Here is a 16,246-nt window from a genome sequence, read left to right on the forward strand (position 1 = left end):
CTAGGCCGCGGCCGGGGCCTCGCGTAGCTCCGGTGCCCGCCCCTGGTGAGGCCTAACGGGGGTGGCCGGGCCCGGGGCTCGCGGGAGGCGCGGAGGAGGAGCCCCCGCCCCGGGAGCCGCCGCTCCGGATGGGCGCCCCCCCGCGGCGCCGCCCGCTCCCGCTTCCCCGGGGCTCGCCGCGGCCTCGACCCCACGACGGCGCTGCCCGGGCCCGGCCCGGCCTCCGTATCCGGTAGGAGAGCCCCGCGGGTCGGTGTGGCCGAGCCCCGCTGCCGGTCCCGCTGCTCCCACCCCGGGTCCTGCGTTCTGCTCCGTGTCCCGTCCCCCCCCCGTTCTCCCCCATCCGGTGGCTCCAATGCAGCCCGGACCCGGCTCTGCGGCAGCGGCGCCATCACCGCGTCCGTTCCAGCGCCATGGGGGCACCCGCGGGCCCGTGCGTGCGGGGCGGGGGGGGGGGGCACCGGTACGAGCCCCGAGCCCACGGCTCCTGCGCTGCGATGGGTCGGGATCAGCGGGAGCCTGCACCGGGGACCCCCGCACCCCCCCCCCCCGCCGGCGGCCCCAGCGCGGGCGCCTTTAACGCTTGCGGTGACGTGGAGGTGGCCCGGGGCCAGGAGGGAGCCGTCACCCGCGGCCCCGCGGCTTTGCCTTTGTGCGCGGCTCATGGCGGCCTGAGCCGCTCCGCTGCTCCGGGGGACCCGCGCCGGTACCGAGCGGGACCGGGAGCGCTGCCCCCCGCCAGCGCCCTGCGGCGGCCGCGCTCCCGGTCGGGGGGGGGGGGACGGACCCGGGGTGGTGGTGGGGGGGGGGGGAGGTTGGCCCGGACGGGGCTCCGGGGGCGCCGGTTTCGTAACGCTGCGGGGCCCGGTGCTGGGGCTTTCCCTGCGGCTCCGGTCCCCGGCCCCGTGTCACGGATCCCGGGTGGCACCCGGTGGTGCTGGAGCACGGAGCTGGACGCGGTCCCTGCTTCACCGCGAGGGCCGGGGGGGGGCCGGGAGCCAGCGCTTCCCGGAGGAGCCGATGGAGGCGGCGGCCGCCCCCTCCGGTTCCCCCCCCGCTGTTCGGGTTCCCGGCCCCGTGGGGGGGGGCCCAGTCCCTGCCGCCCGCAGCCGGTGCTGCCCCTGCGCCCCTTGCTGCTTGTTTACAACCGAGCCTCCCAGGGCCCGGCCCCCGGCGCTTCCGGCCCCGCGGCTCCGGCGCCTGCCGCCGGTTTGGCCTTGGGAGCGCTCGGGTGCTCCCGAGGGACGGGGATCCCCTGGGGCTGCAGCCGCTGCGCCCGGGCGCCATGGAGGAGCCCTGGGGAAGGCGGCCCTGGGATTGAGCCCGGGGCAGGAGGAGCAAGGACGGAGCCGGGCTTTACCCCCCTCTCCATAGGGCTTGTGGGGAGGTTTGGGATGGGGGTAAGGGACGGGACATGGCAGGAGGAGCCTGAGCAATGGTTTCCCGTGAGTCCTGAGCCTCTCGATCCCGATCTCCAGGGCTGAATCCCGGGAGGTGCCGCCTGCTCTTCCTCAGCGGGAGATAGGATGGGATTGGGAAGCTTTTCCCTGTACGGCTGCCCCATCCCTGGCAGTGCTCAAGGCCGGGTTGGACACAGGGGCTTGGAGCAAGCTGCTCCAGTGGAAGGGGTCCCTGCCCGGGGCAGGGGTTGGAGCTGGAGGAGCTCCGGTGGAGCGCTGCAGGAGCTGTCAGTGCTGTGACGAGCGTGCCGGGTGCTCATTGCTCCTCCCCTGTTGCAGGTCGGGGCAGTGACCTGGGAGCCTGAGGATGCCTCTGCACGGCGCCAGGGCCGCGGCTCTGCTCGCTTGGGTAACGCTCCCCCCCCCCCCCCCCCCAACCAGGACCGGGAGGTGCCGGCACCGGCACCGGGGAGGGATCGGGGCTGGGGCAGGTCCTGGGGCAGCCACATCCCGGCTGCTCCCGGGCGGGTCGGTGTTTGCCGGGAGTCCTCGCTCCCCGTCCCTGTTGAGCAGCCGCAAGTGCTGGGATGCCTTGGTCCGGCACGGGAGCGGCTCCAGAGCCGGTGCCGGCCCAGCAGGGAATGGTGCCGGCTTCTTCGTCCTGAGCATCCCGTCCTGTCCATAGGTGAACAGCACAAATGCGTGCTCTGAGCCCCTGCGGGAGCTGTCCCAGCTCCGGGACTGCAGCGTCTTCATCCGGATCATCAACGGAATGTGAGTACGGCGCCGGGGGCGTCCGGGTGGGGTTTTGGGGGCAGTGTCTGTCCTTTGAGGCTCCCTGTTCCATCAGGTGCTTGGGAAGTGCTTAATGCCCGTGAGGGCTGCTCAGGTGAGGAAAACCAGGAAGTTTTCCTGAGCCACAGTGGTGGGATCCTGGGGAAGCTTCGGAAAAGCACCACGGCTCCCACCCCAGGGACCGCTGTGGTTCTCTGGGGACACTGGGCTGATCCCCAGGATGATACGAGCAGGATGGAGCCTGTTTGCTCCGTCCCAGCACCTGAGGTGGCCAAACAGGGATGGGAGGAACGTGTCCGTCAGGAGCCACGTTCCTTGTCCATGAGCAAAAGCAATTAGGGCCTGAGCTGTCCTGGGCATGGGAGGGAGAACACAGGGTGCTCCGCTCCGGATGTGTGTCCTGATGGAGCTGGAGGGGAAGAATGGTCCCGAACCAGGGGATTGAGCAACCCCAGCACAAGCACAGGCTGGGGGAGGTGGGATGGAGCCTGAGGAGCAGGACCTGGGGTGCTGGGTGAGGAGCAGCTCCCCATGACCCGGCTTCAGTGAGCGCTTGAGCCCAGAACCCCCCCTGTGCTGGGGGCACCCCCAGAGCGGGAGCAGCAGCTCAGGGAGGGGATCCTGCCCCTCTGCTGCATGAAGGGGGGACCTGAGAGCAGCTCCGGTGCCTGAAGGGGCTGCAGGGAACCTGGAGAGGGGCTTGGGACAAGGGCCTGTAGGGCCAGGCCAAGGGGAATGGCTTGAACCTGCCCGAGGGGAGACTGAGCTGAGCTCTTAGGCAGAAGCTCTTCCCTGTGAGGGTGCTGAGGCGCTGGCACAGGGTGCCCAGAGAAGCTGTGGCTGCCCCATCCCTGGCAGTGCTCAAGGCCAGGTTGGACACAGGGGCTTGGAGCAAGCTGCTCCAGTGGAAGGGGTCCCTGCCCGGGGCAGGGGTTGGGGCTGGAGGGGCTTTGAGCTTCCTTCATCCCAGCCCATGCCCTGATGGGTGCCGTGGGCCGGGCAGGCCGGCTCCCGGCGGGGGCTGGGTGCTATAATTACCCGGTGTAACGGGAGCTGCCCGGGGCAGGGCTGTGCCGGGCGGGAGGCGGCAGCCGCCAGCTCCGGGTTATATTTAGGTGGCTCTCGTTAATCTCCCGGCTCCGCGGGCTCAGGCCATGGCTGCTCCTGAGCACCTCCCGATGAGCTGGGCGCTGGGGAGCTCCCCGGCACCGGGCTGGGAATCCCGTGAGGATGCGGGTCCCCTCTCCCGGTGCTGTTCCCGAGCCAAGCCCCCGCTCTGGGGGTCGCCAGCGGTGCCGGAGCAGCACCAGGCTGGGGCAGGGGTGAGGAGCAGCGTGGCGAGGGGTGGGAGCTGCTGCAGGCGCTGCCAGCGTCCCCCTGCGGTGCCTCCCGCTGCCGGGGCCACTGCCGGCCCCGTGGCGGCAGAGGAGGAAGCGGCACCGAATCGGCACCGATCCAGCAGAGCCAGGGCCAGGCTGGCCCCATGTGCTCGGCTTTGGCTCTGCTGGGGCTGAGCTCCCCACGGTCCCTGCTCTGTCCCAGGCTCCGGAGCGAGGACGCGGAATCGGCGCTGGAGCAGGCGCTGCCGCAGAGGATCAGCTTCATCTGCGCCTTCCTGCAGAGTAAGAGCTTCCGTCGGCGCCGGGTGCCAGCCCCCGGGCTCTGCTCCTGGGTCCCCATCCCTGAGCGCCCGCCCCACACCGCGTCCGGGCTGCCCCGATCCCGCAGGAAGGGAACTTCCCGCTGGGAATCCTCGCCGGAGCGCGGGGGGAAGAGGGCCGGGTGCCGGTGGCGCTGCTCTGAGGCAGCGCTCCCAGCCTGCTCCCGGGCCCCGAGCTGCTTAAATCCCACTGGAAAACCTTTACCCGCGGCAGGATCCGGGGGGGGGGAGGTGGGCAGTGCCCTGTAGTTCCCCTCAGCCCCTTCTCCCCTGGGATGCACCGCGGGGATGGTGGCCGCGTGCCATGGGCAGCGTTCCCAGCGGCCGGGGTTCCGGTGCTGCTTCCCATTGCAGAGCACTGCAAGCACAAATCAGCCCCGGAGAGCCTGATCCCGGCCCAGCAGCTGCTGGAGGGAGAGGAGCTGGCCTTGGCCAAGGTAACCACGGGCTGCGGCGCCGGCGCGGGGCGCTGGTGCCGGGCCGGGGGGTGACGGCTCCCTGCTCGCCGCAGGTGGCTGTGCTGCTCCTGTACCACGCGTCCATGAGCTGCAGGAGCCCCGCGGACTGGAGCGAGTTCGACTACGAGACGCAGGTGATTCCCTGTGCATCCCCTGCGAGGGGCCCTGTGCGGGTGCTCCGGGGCCCCCGCGGCAGGGCGCAGGGGGTGCTGCACTGCTCACCGGGAGTCAGAGCGTGCGGTGCCCTGGGGGCTGCGGCCGAGCCGCTCAGCCCGGGGCTGCTCCTGCCGCAGGTGGAGCTGGCAGCGATCCTCAGGTTCGTGCTGGACAACGAGGAGAGCCTGAGCGAGAACCTGGAGATGTTCCTGCAGAGGAGGGGTGAGCACCGGCCCCTGCCTGAGCCCCGGCCCCAGCCCCAGTCCCAGCGGGAGGTGTCCTCCTGCAGTGGCTTTAACCTGCCCGAGGCGGGGCTGGGATGAGCTCTGCTCTTTCCTGGGAGGGTGCTGAGGCGCTGGCACAGGGTGCCCAGAGAAGTTGTGGCTGCCCCATCCCTGGCAGTGCTCAAGGCCAGGTTGGACACAGGGGCTTGGAGCAAGCTGCTCCAGTGGAAGGGGTCCCTGCCCGTGGCAGGGGTTGGAGCTGGAGGGGCTTTAAGCTCCCTTCATCCCAGCCCATTCCAGGATTCCATGGCACTGTGAGTGCTCGGCACTGCTGGCACCTTCCTGCTCAGCTCCATGCCGGCAGCACCCTCCGGCATGGATGAGTCTCTTCCAGAGCATAACCCCAGTGGAGTTCTCCCTATATTCATGGTTCCAAACACACCCCCCAGCTCCCTGCAGCTCAGGGCTCAGCTGCCTTATTCCCACTGGGCAGTTCCCAGAGCAGAGCCCCTGTGGCACGTGCTGTCTCCCTGGGTGGGATGTGGATGTAAGGCAGGTTTGTGGCTTCCTCAGCCGGGTTGATCCGTCCCTGGGGGAGTTCTCGCTGCTCAGCCCTCCCTCCTGCTACGGCCGTGCCAATCGCTCTTCTCACTTGTTCTTTCCAGCCCCTCCGTCCTCATCCAGCAGCAGCTCCGAGGAACATTCCCCGCTGCTCCCCGTCCCCCAGAAGCGAGAGGTGCGTTTCCTGGAGCTGCAGAAGATCGCTTCATCCTCCTCATCCTCCTCCAGCGCCAACAAGTACGTGCCCTGGCTCCGGTGGGGATGGGCACGGTGGGTTGGGACCTGGAGAGGAAGCACAGAGGCGTGTCCTGTAGGAATCGGCTCCGGCTTGACCTGGGATGTGCGATAGGGAGGATGAAGCTGGGATGTGTGATGGGATGAAGCTGGGATGTGCGATGGGATGAAGCTGGGATGTGCCATGGGTGGGATGAAGCTGGGATGTGCCATGGGTGGGATGAAGCTGGGATGTGCCATGGGTGGGATGAAGCTGGGATGTGCAATGGGGAGGATGAAGCTGGGATGTGCGATGGGGAGGGTGAAGCTGGGATGTGCAATGGGATGAAGCTGGGATGTGCGATGGGGAGGATGAAGCTGGGCTGTGCCATGGGCAGGATGAAGCTGGGATGTGCCATGGGTGGGATGAAGCTGGGATGTGCCATGGGTGGGATGAAGCTGGGATGTGCGATGGGCAGGATGAAGCTGGGATGTGCCATGGGATGAAGCTGGGATGTGCGATGAGGAGGATGAAGCTGGGCTGTGCCATGGGCAGGATGAAGCTGGGATGTGCCATGGGATGAAGCTGGGATGTGTGATGGGTGGGATGAAGCTGGGCTGTGCCATGGGCAGGATGAAGCTGGGATGTGCCATGGGTGGGATGAAGCTGGGATGTGCCATGGGGAGGATGAAGCTGGGCTGTGCCATGGGCAGGATGAAGCTGGGATGTGCCATGGGTGGGATGAAGCTGGGATGTGCAATGGGATGAAGCTGGGCTGGAACTGGCTCCTTTGCCCCTGGCTGATGAGCACGGACCCTGCTCTGAGCTGCTGAGGCCCTTCCCTGTCCTGGGGTGGGACTGGGAGGCCCAGGCTGTGGTTGAAGGGTGCTGGCTCTGTAAGGGGCTCCGTGGTGTCCCCCTGCAGTGTCCTGCCCGGGACCCCCGCCTCGCCCATGGGGGACATCATGCAGACCCCCCAGTTCCAGCTGCGGCGCCTCAAGAAGCAGTTGGCTGCGGAGCGGGAAAACCGGGATGAGCTGGAGGTGGAGCTGGCAGAGAACCGGAAACTCATCACGGAGAAGGGTCAGTCGCTAACGGGACACCCTGGCCTCGGGGGGTCTCTGCGGCTCGGCTGGAGGCCGCGCTCAGGTCCATGCTGCCGGTCCCAGCTCATCCATCTCCCACTGCCGAGGGCTTCCATGCTGCGGCTCCTTCCCCATGGGGAGGGACAGATGGACACGACCCCCCTGGGCACTGGGGGGGTGTGCGCAGGGGGTAATGGACCTGTTCTCCCCCTCCGCAGAGGCTCAGATCACCCTGCTGCAGCAGCGGATCGACCGCCTGGCGCTGCTCAATGAGAAGCACGCTGCTGACCAGCTGGAGCCCAAGGAGATGGAGGAGCTGAGGGAGAAGAACGAGAGGTGAGCCCCTGGGAATGTCCCCTCCTCCTGGCAGGCGGGGCCGGGTCACTCCGGTGTCCCCAGGCTTCTCTGGGCACCCTGTGCCAGCCCTCAGCACCCTCCCAGGGAAGAGCTTCTGCCTAAGAGCTCAGCTCAGTCTCCCCTCGGGCAGGTTCAAGCCATTCCCCTTGGCCTGGCCCTACAGGCCCTTGTCCCAAGCCCCTCTCCAGGTTCCCTGCAGCCCCTTTAGGCACTGGAGCTGCTCTCAGGTCTCCCTGGAGCTCTTCTCTAATCCCAGCACGGGAACAGCCCCCCTCTTGTGGGGAGGCCCCATGGGATGTGCTCTGCGGCAGTGACAGCCCCGGTTTGCCTGGGCCTGGCCTGGGCTCTGTCACTCCTTGCTCCCTGGCGTTGCCAGTTCCTGGTCTTTGCCCTGTCCCTGTTTACCTGGGGAGGATGCCCGGGCTCCCGGTCCTTGGTTTGCCCTTTCCCTATGCAGAGGGGGGGCTGGAGTCCTGCAGCCACCTCTGCCCTTGGCGCGGAGCTGTCGGGCTCTGCCAGAGCACAGGCATCTCCGTGCTCCCCTTTTCCGTGCACTAGGATCCAGTTTAGAGCTGGATCTGTGGGCGTTTGGCCCCGCGGTGTCCTGGGCCGTACCCAGCAGCTTCAGCCCCGCTGGGCTCCTCACCCTCCCTCCCGACCTCCCCTGCAGCCTCATGGTGCGCTTGCACGAGGCGCTCAGGCAGTGCCAGGACCTGAAGACTGAGAAGGGGCAGATGGACCGGAAGATCAGCCAGCTCTCCGAGGAGAACGGGGACCTCTCCTTCAAGGTACGGGCCGCGGGGTCCTGCGCTGCCTGGGGCTGCGCGCAGGGGCCGGGCAGGGCGCTGGGCTCTGCCGTGGGGCCCTGCACCCCGAGCCTGCCTTGGCTCCAGCTCCTCCCGAAGGGAGCCTGGGGCCGCAGGGCGCGAGCAGCCGCACCTGGGCTCTGCGCGGGTGCTCGGCCCTTCCGCTGGGATGGGGGATTTTGCCCTCGGCAGCTCCGGGAGATCGGCAGCCACTTGGTGCAGCTGCAGGAGGCCCTGAACGAGCTCTCGGAGGAGCACAACGCGGCCCTGGCCCAGGCCCAGGAGAAGCAGGGGCAGCTGGAGACGGAGCTGCGGGGAGCCCTGCAGGACAAGGTGAGCGCGGGCCGGGGGGTGCCCGGGGCACGGCTGCTGCCCTGCAGGCACAGCCCGAGGGAAGCCTCTCCCTTCCCCGGGCAGCCTGGGTGCGTGCGCTGGGGGTGGCGCGGCCCTGCTGAGCCTGTCCCGACCCTGCTGTCCCCAGAAATGCTCCGAGGAGAAGATTGAGATCCTGCAGGGGAAGATCTCTCTGCTGGAGGATCAAGTGGCCCAGCTGGGGGAGTGCAGCAGCCAGAAGGGAGAGGTGCTGGGGGATGTCCTGAAGGTACGGCTGCGGCCGGAGCCGTCCCTGCCTCCTGCAGCGCTCCTGTGCGAAGCTGCCTGGAGCCGAGCAGCGGGAGCCACTCCTGAGCCCGTGCGTGTCCTGCTCCCTTCCCCTCTTGTCCCCGCAGCTGGAGGAGCTGAAGCAGGAGGTGTCCGCTCTCAGCAGGGAGGGCGCTGAGCTCCAGGCCGCGGTGCTGCGGCTGGAGGAGGAGAAGCAGCAGCGGGAAGCAGCCCTGCAGTCCCAGCGGGGCCTCTTCGAGGAGGAGAAGCAGCAGCTCGGCAGCCTGGTGAGCAGCCTGCAGGCCGCCCTCGCCGAGGGCCAGCGGCGCCGCGAGGACCTGGAGCGGGAGCTGCGGCAGCGGGAGGCCGACGGCGCCCGGCACGAGCAGAGCCTGCAGCAGCTCCAGCACCTGCAGGAGGCCAACGCGTCCCTGAGCACCCAGCTCCAGGCCGTGGCGCAGGCTGGGGAGTCCAACCAAGCCGCCTGGGATGGGGAGAGGGCAGAGCTGAGCCGCAGGATCCGGGAGCTGGAGGGCAGGATGGCGGAGCTGGGCCCCCAGCAGGCCCAGCTGCAGGAGCTGGAGGCGCGGCTCAAGGAGAGCCAGCAGCGCCTGGCCGAGAGGGAGAGGCTGGCGCGGGAGAACAGCCGCCTGCAGGAGCAGCTCCTCTTCCTGGAGGAATCCCTGCGCAACACCGAGGGCATCCTGGAGGACGAGAAGAGGAGAGCGGCCGAGAGCCTGGAGGGCAGCCTGGCGCGCATCGCCGAGCTGGAGGCGGAGCGGCAGCGCCTGCCGCAGGAGCCGCCCGCGGAGCCGTGGCCCGAGGAGCGCGCGGCGCTGGAGCGGGAGCTGCGGGCGCGGCAGGAGGAGGCGGCGGCGCTGCAGGCGCAGGCGCAGCGCCTGGGCACCGAGCACCGGGAGCGCGAGGCCGCCCTCCGGGCCGACCTGGCCGGCGCCCGCGCGCGGGCCGAGGAGCAGGAGGCCGAGGAGCAGCGGCTGCGGGCCGAGCTGCGCTCCGCGCAGGAGCGCGCGGAGCAGGCGGCGGAGCAGCACCGGGCCGAGGCGCAGCGGGCGGCCGAGGCCGCGCAGGAGCTGGCGCAGGAGCGGCTGCGGCGCGAGGAGCTGGAAGGCGCCGTGGAGCGGCTGCGGGGCGCCGAGGCCGAGCTGCGCCGGGCGGCGGCGGGCGGGCGGCAGCGCGAGCAGGAGGCCGAGGCCGAGGCGCAGAGGCTGCGCGCCCGGCTCGAGGAGGCCCTGCAGGAGCTGGGCAGCCGCGACGAGGAGGCCGCGCGCCTGCGGCAGGAGCTGGAGCGGGGCCGCGCCGAGAGCGGGGCCGAGCGCGCCCGCAAGGCCGAGCTGGAGGCGCAGCTCCAGAACAGCCTCAACGAGCAGCGCGTGGAGCGCGCCCGGCACCGCGAGGAGCTGGCGCGGGCGCGGGCGCTGCTGCAGGAGCAGCAGGGGCTGCTGGAGGAGCTGCGCCGGGACAAGGCGGCGCGCGCGGAGGAGCTGCGGGGGCTGCAGGACGCGGTCGGCAGGCTCCGGGGGCAGCTCGCCGCGGCGGGGGACGAGGAGCAGCGGGGTCCCGCGGAGGCCGCCCGGAGCCGGGCTGTGGCCGGGGCCAGCGCCGCGGAGCAGGAGCCGAGCCGGGCCCCGTCGCCGGAGGCGCGGGCGCTGCGCGCGCAGGTGGAGGAGCTGGAGCGGCGGTGCCGGGAGCAGCGGGAGAGCGCGGCCGCGGCGCTGGAGGCCTCGCGCAGGGAAGGGGCTCAGCACCGGGAGCAGGCGGCGGAGCTGCGGGAGCTGCTGGAGGCGGCGCGGGCGGCGCAGGAGGGCAGCGCCGAGGCGCTGCGCAAGGAGCTGCAGGAGCAGGGCCGGGAGCTGCTGCAGAGCCGGGGCGCCGTCGCGGCCCACGAGAAGGAGCTGGCGGCCCTGCGCGCCGCGGCGCAGGACAGGGCCCGGGCCGAGGAGGGCTGGAAGGAGCAGCTCTCCCAGTGCGTGCAGGAGCTGGAGCGGAAGAGCGGCCTCGTCGGGAGCCTGGAGCACGAGGCGTCCGCCCTGCGCCGGCAGGTGGGCGAGAAGGAAGCGGAGAGCAAGGAGCTGAAGCGCCTGGTCCTGGCCGAGTCGGAGAAGAGCAAGAAGCTGGAGGAGCGGCTGCGGGTGCTGCAGGCGGAGATGGCCACGGCGGCCTCGCGCGCGGCCGAGCGCTGCTCGCTCATGAAGGTGGAGGTGCAGCGCTGCCAGGAGGAGATGGACAAGCAGCGCGCGGCCATCGAGGCGCTCAAGAGGGAGCGGCAGAGCCAGGGCGAGCGCGAGGAGGAGCTGCGCCGGGAGCTGCAGGGCTGCCGGGACGAGCGCCTGCAGAAGGAGCAGCTCGCGGCCGCGCTGCAGCAGGAGCTGGGCGCCGCGCAGGGCCTGGCCGCGGAGCTGCCGCCGCTCAAGCTCCTGTGCCAGCAGCTGCAGGCGGAGCGCGGCGCCCTGGAGAGCCAGCACCGGCAGGAGCTGGAGCAGCGCGGCCAGGCCCTGGGCTCGCTGCAGGCAGAGCTGGCGGCGCTGCGGGAGCGCGCGGCCGAGCAGGACCGCGCCGTGCAGCGGCTGCAGGCGGAGATGGAGCAGGCGCAGGAGCGGCACGGGCGGGAGCTGGAGCGGCTCCGGGCCGCATCCGAGGAGCTGGTGGCCAGGAGCCGGCGGGAGGCGCAGGAGGCGGCGCGGCAGCTGGAGGCCGTGGGCAAGGAGCAGGAGAGCAGCAGAGCGGCGGCGCTGGAGGAGAGGAGGAAGCTGCAGGAGGACAGGCAGAGGCTGGCGGCGCAGGTAAGGGGCTCCCTGCATCCCTGCATCCCTGCATCCCGCTCCTCCTGCGGCTGGGGCACGCTGCCCATGGGCGCTGCGCTTTGTGCCCGCAGGTGGAGCAGCTGGAGGCGGTTCGGAAGGAACAAGGCAAGCAGGTAACGTGGGTGATGGTGCACGGCTTCGGCTGCTTCCCGGCGGCATTCCCCGTCCCCTCGTGCTGTGCTTGTGGTGGGGACGCAGCTCCAGGGCATTGCCTTCATCCCAAACGTGCTGCCTGCAGCTCGGCACCTCCCAGTGTGACCCGTAGGGGACCATTGCTCCTGTGATACCCCCTCAGGCAGATGGGATTTAGGGGGAGCCAGGAGATCCCATCCCTTTTCCCCCCCATCTTTAACCGTGGTCCAGCTCCTTGCCCAGCTGGTGGGAATGGCTGGAGACGGGAAGGGGCCGGATGTGGTCGGTGTGGCCAGAGCTGCGCTGCCTCACAGCAGCCCCGACCTCCGCGGTGGCGTGAGGCTGGCTCTTGGCAGCAGCAGCACTGCAAAAGTCCCATTTTCCCCACAATCCCAGCACAAGCGGCCCCACAGAGGCCTCGTGGCTGGGACCCAGCGGGGGGAATCTTGTCCTGGAGCTGGTTTAACCCAAGGGGTTCCCCCAGGTGGAGGAGCTCAGTAAGAAGCTGACTCAGCACGAGAAGACCGCGCGGAGCCACCAGCAGAGAGTGAAGGTGAAGGTGGAGCGAAGGCCTGGGGCTGAGCTCGGCGCTGGGCAGAGGGGGGGGCTCGGGGGGGTCTCTGAGCCCGGGTCCTCGCTGCCCACAGGCGCTGGAGGGGGAGCTGCAGGCGGAGGCCACGCGCCAGCAGGAGAGGGTGGCAGAGCTGCAGGAGCAGCTTGCGCAGAAGGAGCAGGCGGCCGAGCATTACAAAGGCCAAGTACGGTCCCATCATCCATCCCCATCCCTATCTGTCCTTATCCCTGTCCGTCTGTATCCCCGTCCATCCCCATCCCTATCCCCATCCATCCCTATCCCTGTCCGTCCGTATCCCCGTCCATCCCCATCCATCCCTGTTTGTCCATCCCCATCCATCCCTGTTTGTCCATCCCCATCCTGGTCCACGGGAAGGCCGATGGGTTTCTCTCCTCGCCCTCCTAGATGGAGAAGGCAAAAACTCACTACGACGCGAAGAAGCAGCAGAACCAGGACCTGGCGGAGAAGCTGAAGGCCATGGAGCAGCTCCAGAAGGAGAACAGGGAGCTGCGGGCCGAGTCGGAGCGGTTGGCCAAGGAGCTGCAGCAGAGCGTGCTGCAGGCCAGGGAGTCGGAGCTGAGCTGCAGGAACCTCACCAGCCAGGTCCACAGCCTGGAGGCTCAGGTGGGGGCAGCACAGAGGGGCTTTGCCCTCCTCCCTCCTTCCTCCTCCCTTCTTCCTCCTCCCTGCTTCTTCCTCCCTCCTCCTCCCTTTTCCTTCCTTCCTCCTCCGTCCTTCTTTCTTCTTCCTCTTCTCTTCCTCCTCCTCCCTCCTTCCTCCTCCTTCCTTCCTCCTCCTTCCTTCCTCCTCCTTCCTTCCTCCTCCTTCCTCCCCCTTCCTTCGTCGTTCCTCCTCCCTTCGTCCTTCCTCCTCCCTCCTTCCTTCTCCCTTCTTCCTCCTCCCTTCTTTCTCCTCCTTCCTTCCTCCTCCTTCCTTCCTCCTCCTTCCTTCCTCCTCCCTTCCTCCTCCCTCCTCCCTCCCTTCTCCCTCCTCCCTCCCTTCTCCCTCCTCCCCTCTCCCTCCTTCCTCCTCCCTCCTTCCTCCTCCCTTCTTCCTCCTCCCCTCTCCCTCCTTCCTCCTCCCTCCTTCCTCCTCCCTTCTCCCTCCTCCCTTCTCCCTCCTCCCCTCTCCCTCCTTCCTCCTCCCTCCTCCCCTCTCCCTCCTTCCTCCTCCCTCCTCCCCTCTCCCTCCTTCCTCCTCCCTCCTTCCTCCTCCCTTCTTCCTCCTCCCTCCTCCCTTTTCCTTCCTTCCTCCTCCGTCCTTCTTTCTTCTTCCTCTTCTCTTCCTTCCTCCTTTCTTCCTCCTCCCTTCTTCCTCCTCCCTCCTTCCTCCTCCTTCCTCCTCCTTCCTCCCCCTTCCTTCGTCGTTCCTCCCTCCTTCCTTCTCCCTTCTTCCTCCTCCCTTCTTTCTCTTCCTTCCTTCCTCCTCCTTCCTTCCTCCTCCCTTCCTCCTCCCTCCTTCCTCCTCCCTCCTCCCTCCTTCCTCCTCCCTCCTCCCTCCTTCCTCCTCCCTTCTTCCTCCTCCCTTCTCCCTCCTCCCCTCTCCCTCCTTCCTACTCCCCCCATTGCCATCTCCCTCACAGGATCCATCCCCCCCTGCTTCCCATCCAGGTGGAATTTGCCAACCAGCAGCTCCGGGAGCTCGGCAAGATCCAGGTGCCCAAGGATCCACTGAAGGGCCAGGAGCTGTTCCACCAGAACCCCGCCGACATCAGCACCGACAGCCTGGACCTCAGCCTCGGGGAAGCTCGGTCGCCCCACACCAACAGGTACCGGCACCGCGCCTCGGGGAGCCCACCCTGCGCCGCCGGTGCCGCTGTCGCCCTGACCCGTGCCTGTCCCGCAGGGAGGCCGCGCGCGCCCGCTCGGAGGACTCGGTGGTGGCTGCGGGCGCGGAGGAGTCCCCGGCGTCGCGGCGGCTCCCGCGCAAGGTGGAGTCCCTGGAGAGCCTTTACTTCACGCCCCTGCCCAGCCGCACGCGGGCCCAGCGCAGCTCCAGCGCCGGCTCCTGCGGGGACCTCTCGCTCGACTCCGGCTGCCAGACCCGCTCCGCGCGGCGCCGCACCACCATCAGCATCACCATGACCAAAGTGAGCCGGGCTTGGGGTCACCATGACCCGGCTTCAGGGAGCGCTGGAGCAGCTCAGGGAGGGGATCCTGCCCCTCTGCTGAGGGAAGGGGAGACCTGAGAGCAGCTCCAGGGCCTGAAGGGGCTGCAGGGAACCTGGAGAGGGGCTTGGGACAAGGGCCTGTAGGGACAGGCCAAGGGGAATGGCTTGAACCTGCCCGAGGGGAGACTGAGCTGAGCTCTTAGGCAGAAGCTCTTCCCTGGGAGGGTGCTGAGGCGCTGGCACAGGGTGCCCAGAGAAGCTGTGGCTGCCCCATCCCTGGCAGTGCTCAAGGCCAGGTTGGACACAGGGGCTTGGAGCAAGCTGCTCCAGTGGAAGGGGTCCCTGCCCGGGGCAGGGGTTGGGGCTGGAGGGGCTTTAAGCCCCCTCCATCGCCCCCATCCCGTGCTCTCCCCCCCAGAAACAAGCCAAGCCCGAGGAACCGGACGGCGCCGACGTCTCCTTCTGCAGCCTCCCCGCGGCTCAGCCCGGAGCCGCCCTGGCCCGGAGCCGCCTGCGCTCGGGCTCCTCGCGCTCCCTCGCCAGTTTCCCGTCCCAGGAGTCCCTGCTGCCCCGGACACCTCCTCCCCGCAGGACCCCCCGGCCCACGCCGCGCTCCTGGGGCTCCCCGGCTACCGCCCGGTCACGCGCAGCTCCCTGCGGCGCATGCAGGGGGGCAGCAGCTCCAGCCTCGGTGCGTGGCTATGGGGGGGGGGGGGGGGCTCTGCCTTTGCTTGGGGTGCCAGGAACCCCCCCTTTGACCCTGCCTTGCTCCGCGTTTAGGCCGCAGCAGCCTCTACCTTGGCACGTGCCAGGATGAGCCCGAGCAGTTGGAAGACTGGAACCGCATCGCGGAGCTGCAGCAGCGCAACCGCGCCTGCCCGCCCCATCTCAAGACCTGCTACCCCCTGGAGAGCAGGGTACGGCGCTGGGGGGCAGCCGTGGGGCACGCGGGGCAGGGGGGGGCCTTGGTAACACCTCTCTTGTCACCCCCCCAGCCCTCCAACTCGCTGGCGACCATCACGGACGAGGAGATGAAGACGGGGGACCCGCAGGAGACGCTGCGCCGTGCCAGCATGCAGCCCCTCCAGGGCCCCCCCGCCCCACGCAGCACCCTCGGCGCGGCCTGGCCCGGCATCACCACCCGCCAGCAGCGCAAGAGAGCTTCTGATGAGTCCCACCAGGGCCCCGAGACCCCCGAGGTGAGCACAGAAGGGTCAGACAAGAGCATAGAACACAGAGCATGAAACGGGACATAGAGCATAGAGCATGAAACAGAGTGTAGAGCATGAAACATAGAGCATAGAGAATGAAACATAGAGTATAGAGCATGAAATGTAGAGCATGAAACAGAGCATAGAGAATGAAACATGGGGCGTAGAGCATGAAGCATCGAACATAGAACATAGAACATGAAACATAGAACAGAGCATAGAGCATGAAATAGGACATAGAGCATGAAGTACAAAGAATGGAGCCATAGACCATGAAACGTAGAACATAGAATATGAAACGTAAGAGCCATATAACATAGAGCATAGAACATGAAACATAGAACATGAAACATAGAACATGAAACATAGAACATAGAGTATGAAACAGAGAGAATGGAGCCACAGAACATGGAGCTATAGAGCATAGAACATGAAACGTAAAAGCCATAGAGCCATATAACATAGAACATGAAACAGAGAGCATAGAACATGAAACAGAGAATGAAGCCACAGAACATAGAGCCATAGAGCATAGAGCATGAAACAAAAGAGCCGTAGAGCCATGTAACATGGGACATAGAACATGAAACATAGAACCTAGAGCAAGAAACATAGAACATTGAACTTGAAACATAAGAGCCACAGAGCCGTATAAGATAAGAACCACAGAACACAGAACCCAGCCGGGAGGGGAAAGACCTTTGAGATCACCCAGTGCAGCCGCTCCCAGCCCTGCCAAGGCACCGCTGACCCATGGCCCTGAGGGCTGTGGCTGCGCAGGTTGAGAACCCGCAGAGCACCCGTGCTGGATGCTGGAGAGGGGCTTGGGCCAAGGGCCTGTAGGGCCAGGCCAAGGGGAATGGCTTGAACCTGCCCGAGGGGAGACTGAGCTGAGCTCTTAGGCAGAAGCTCCTCCTGTGAGGGTGCTGAGGCGCTGGCACAGGGTGCCCAGAGAAGCTGTGGCTGCCCATCCTGGCAGTGCTCAAGGCCAGGTTGGACACAGGGGCTTGGAGCAAGCTGCTCCAGGGGAAGGGGTCCCTGCCTGTGGCAGGGGTTGGGGCTGGAGGGCTTTGAGCTCCCT

At 68.1% G+C, this 16,246-nt stretch overlaps 1 protein-coding gene across 1 annotated transcript; it reads left to right on the plus strand.

The window, feature by feature from the left end:
• Window positions 1–607: 607 nt before the first annotated feature.
• On the plus strand, window positions 608–15,234 carry NUMA1 (nuclear mitotic apparatus protein 1). Its single transcript, XM_065664579.1, is given in 24 exon segments — window positions 608–706; window positions 1,740–1,809; window positions 2,086–2,174; window positions 3,738–3,817; window positions 4,210–4,292; window positions 4,367–4,447; window positions 4,607–4,691; window positions 5,359–5,491; window positions 6,394–6,551; window positions 6,772–6,889; window positions 7,581–7,698; window positions 7,909–8,049; window positions 8,198–8,317; window positions 8,445–11,117; window positions 11,210–11,251; window positions 11,755–11,823; window positions 11,918–12,028; window positions 12,250–12,468; window positions 13,455–13,612; window positions 13,690–13,933; window positions 14,373–14,520; window positions 14,523–14,645; window positions 14,735–14,871; window positions 14,950–15,234. Coding segments are annotated over 23 exon segments (5,421 nt in total). The 5' UTR covers window positions 608–706; window positions 1,740–1,767; the 3' UTR covers window positions 15,199–15,234.
• The last annotated feature ends 1,012 nt before the right edge of the window (window positions 15,235–16,246 follow it).

The sequence above is a fragment of the Lathamus discolor genome, unplaced genomic scaffold (assembly GCF_037157495.1).
Source record: "Lathamus discolor isolate bLatDis1 unplaced genomic scaffold, bLatDis1.hap1 Scaffold_280, whole genome shotgun sequence".
Lineage (NCBI taxonomy): Eukaryota > Metazoa > Chordata > Aves > Psittaciformes > Psittacidae > Lathamus > Lathamus discolor.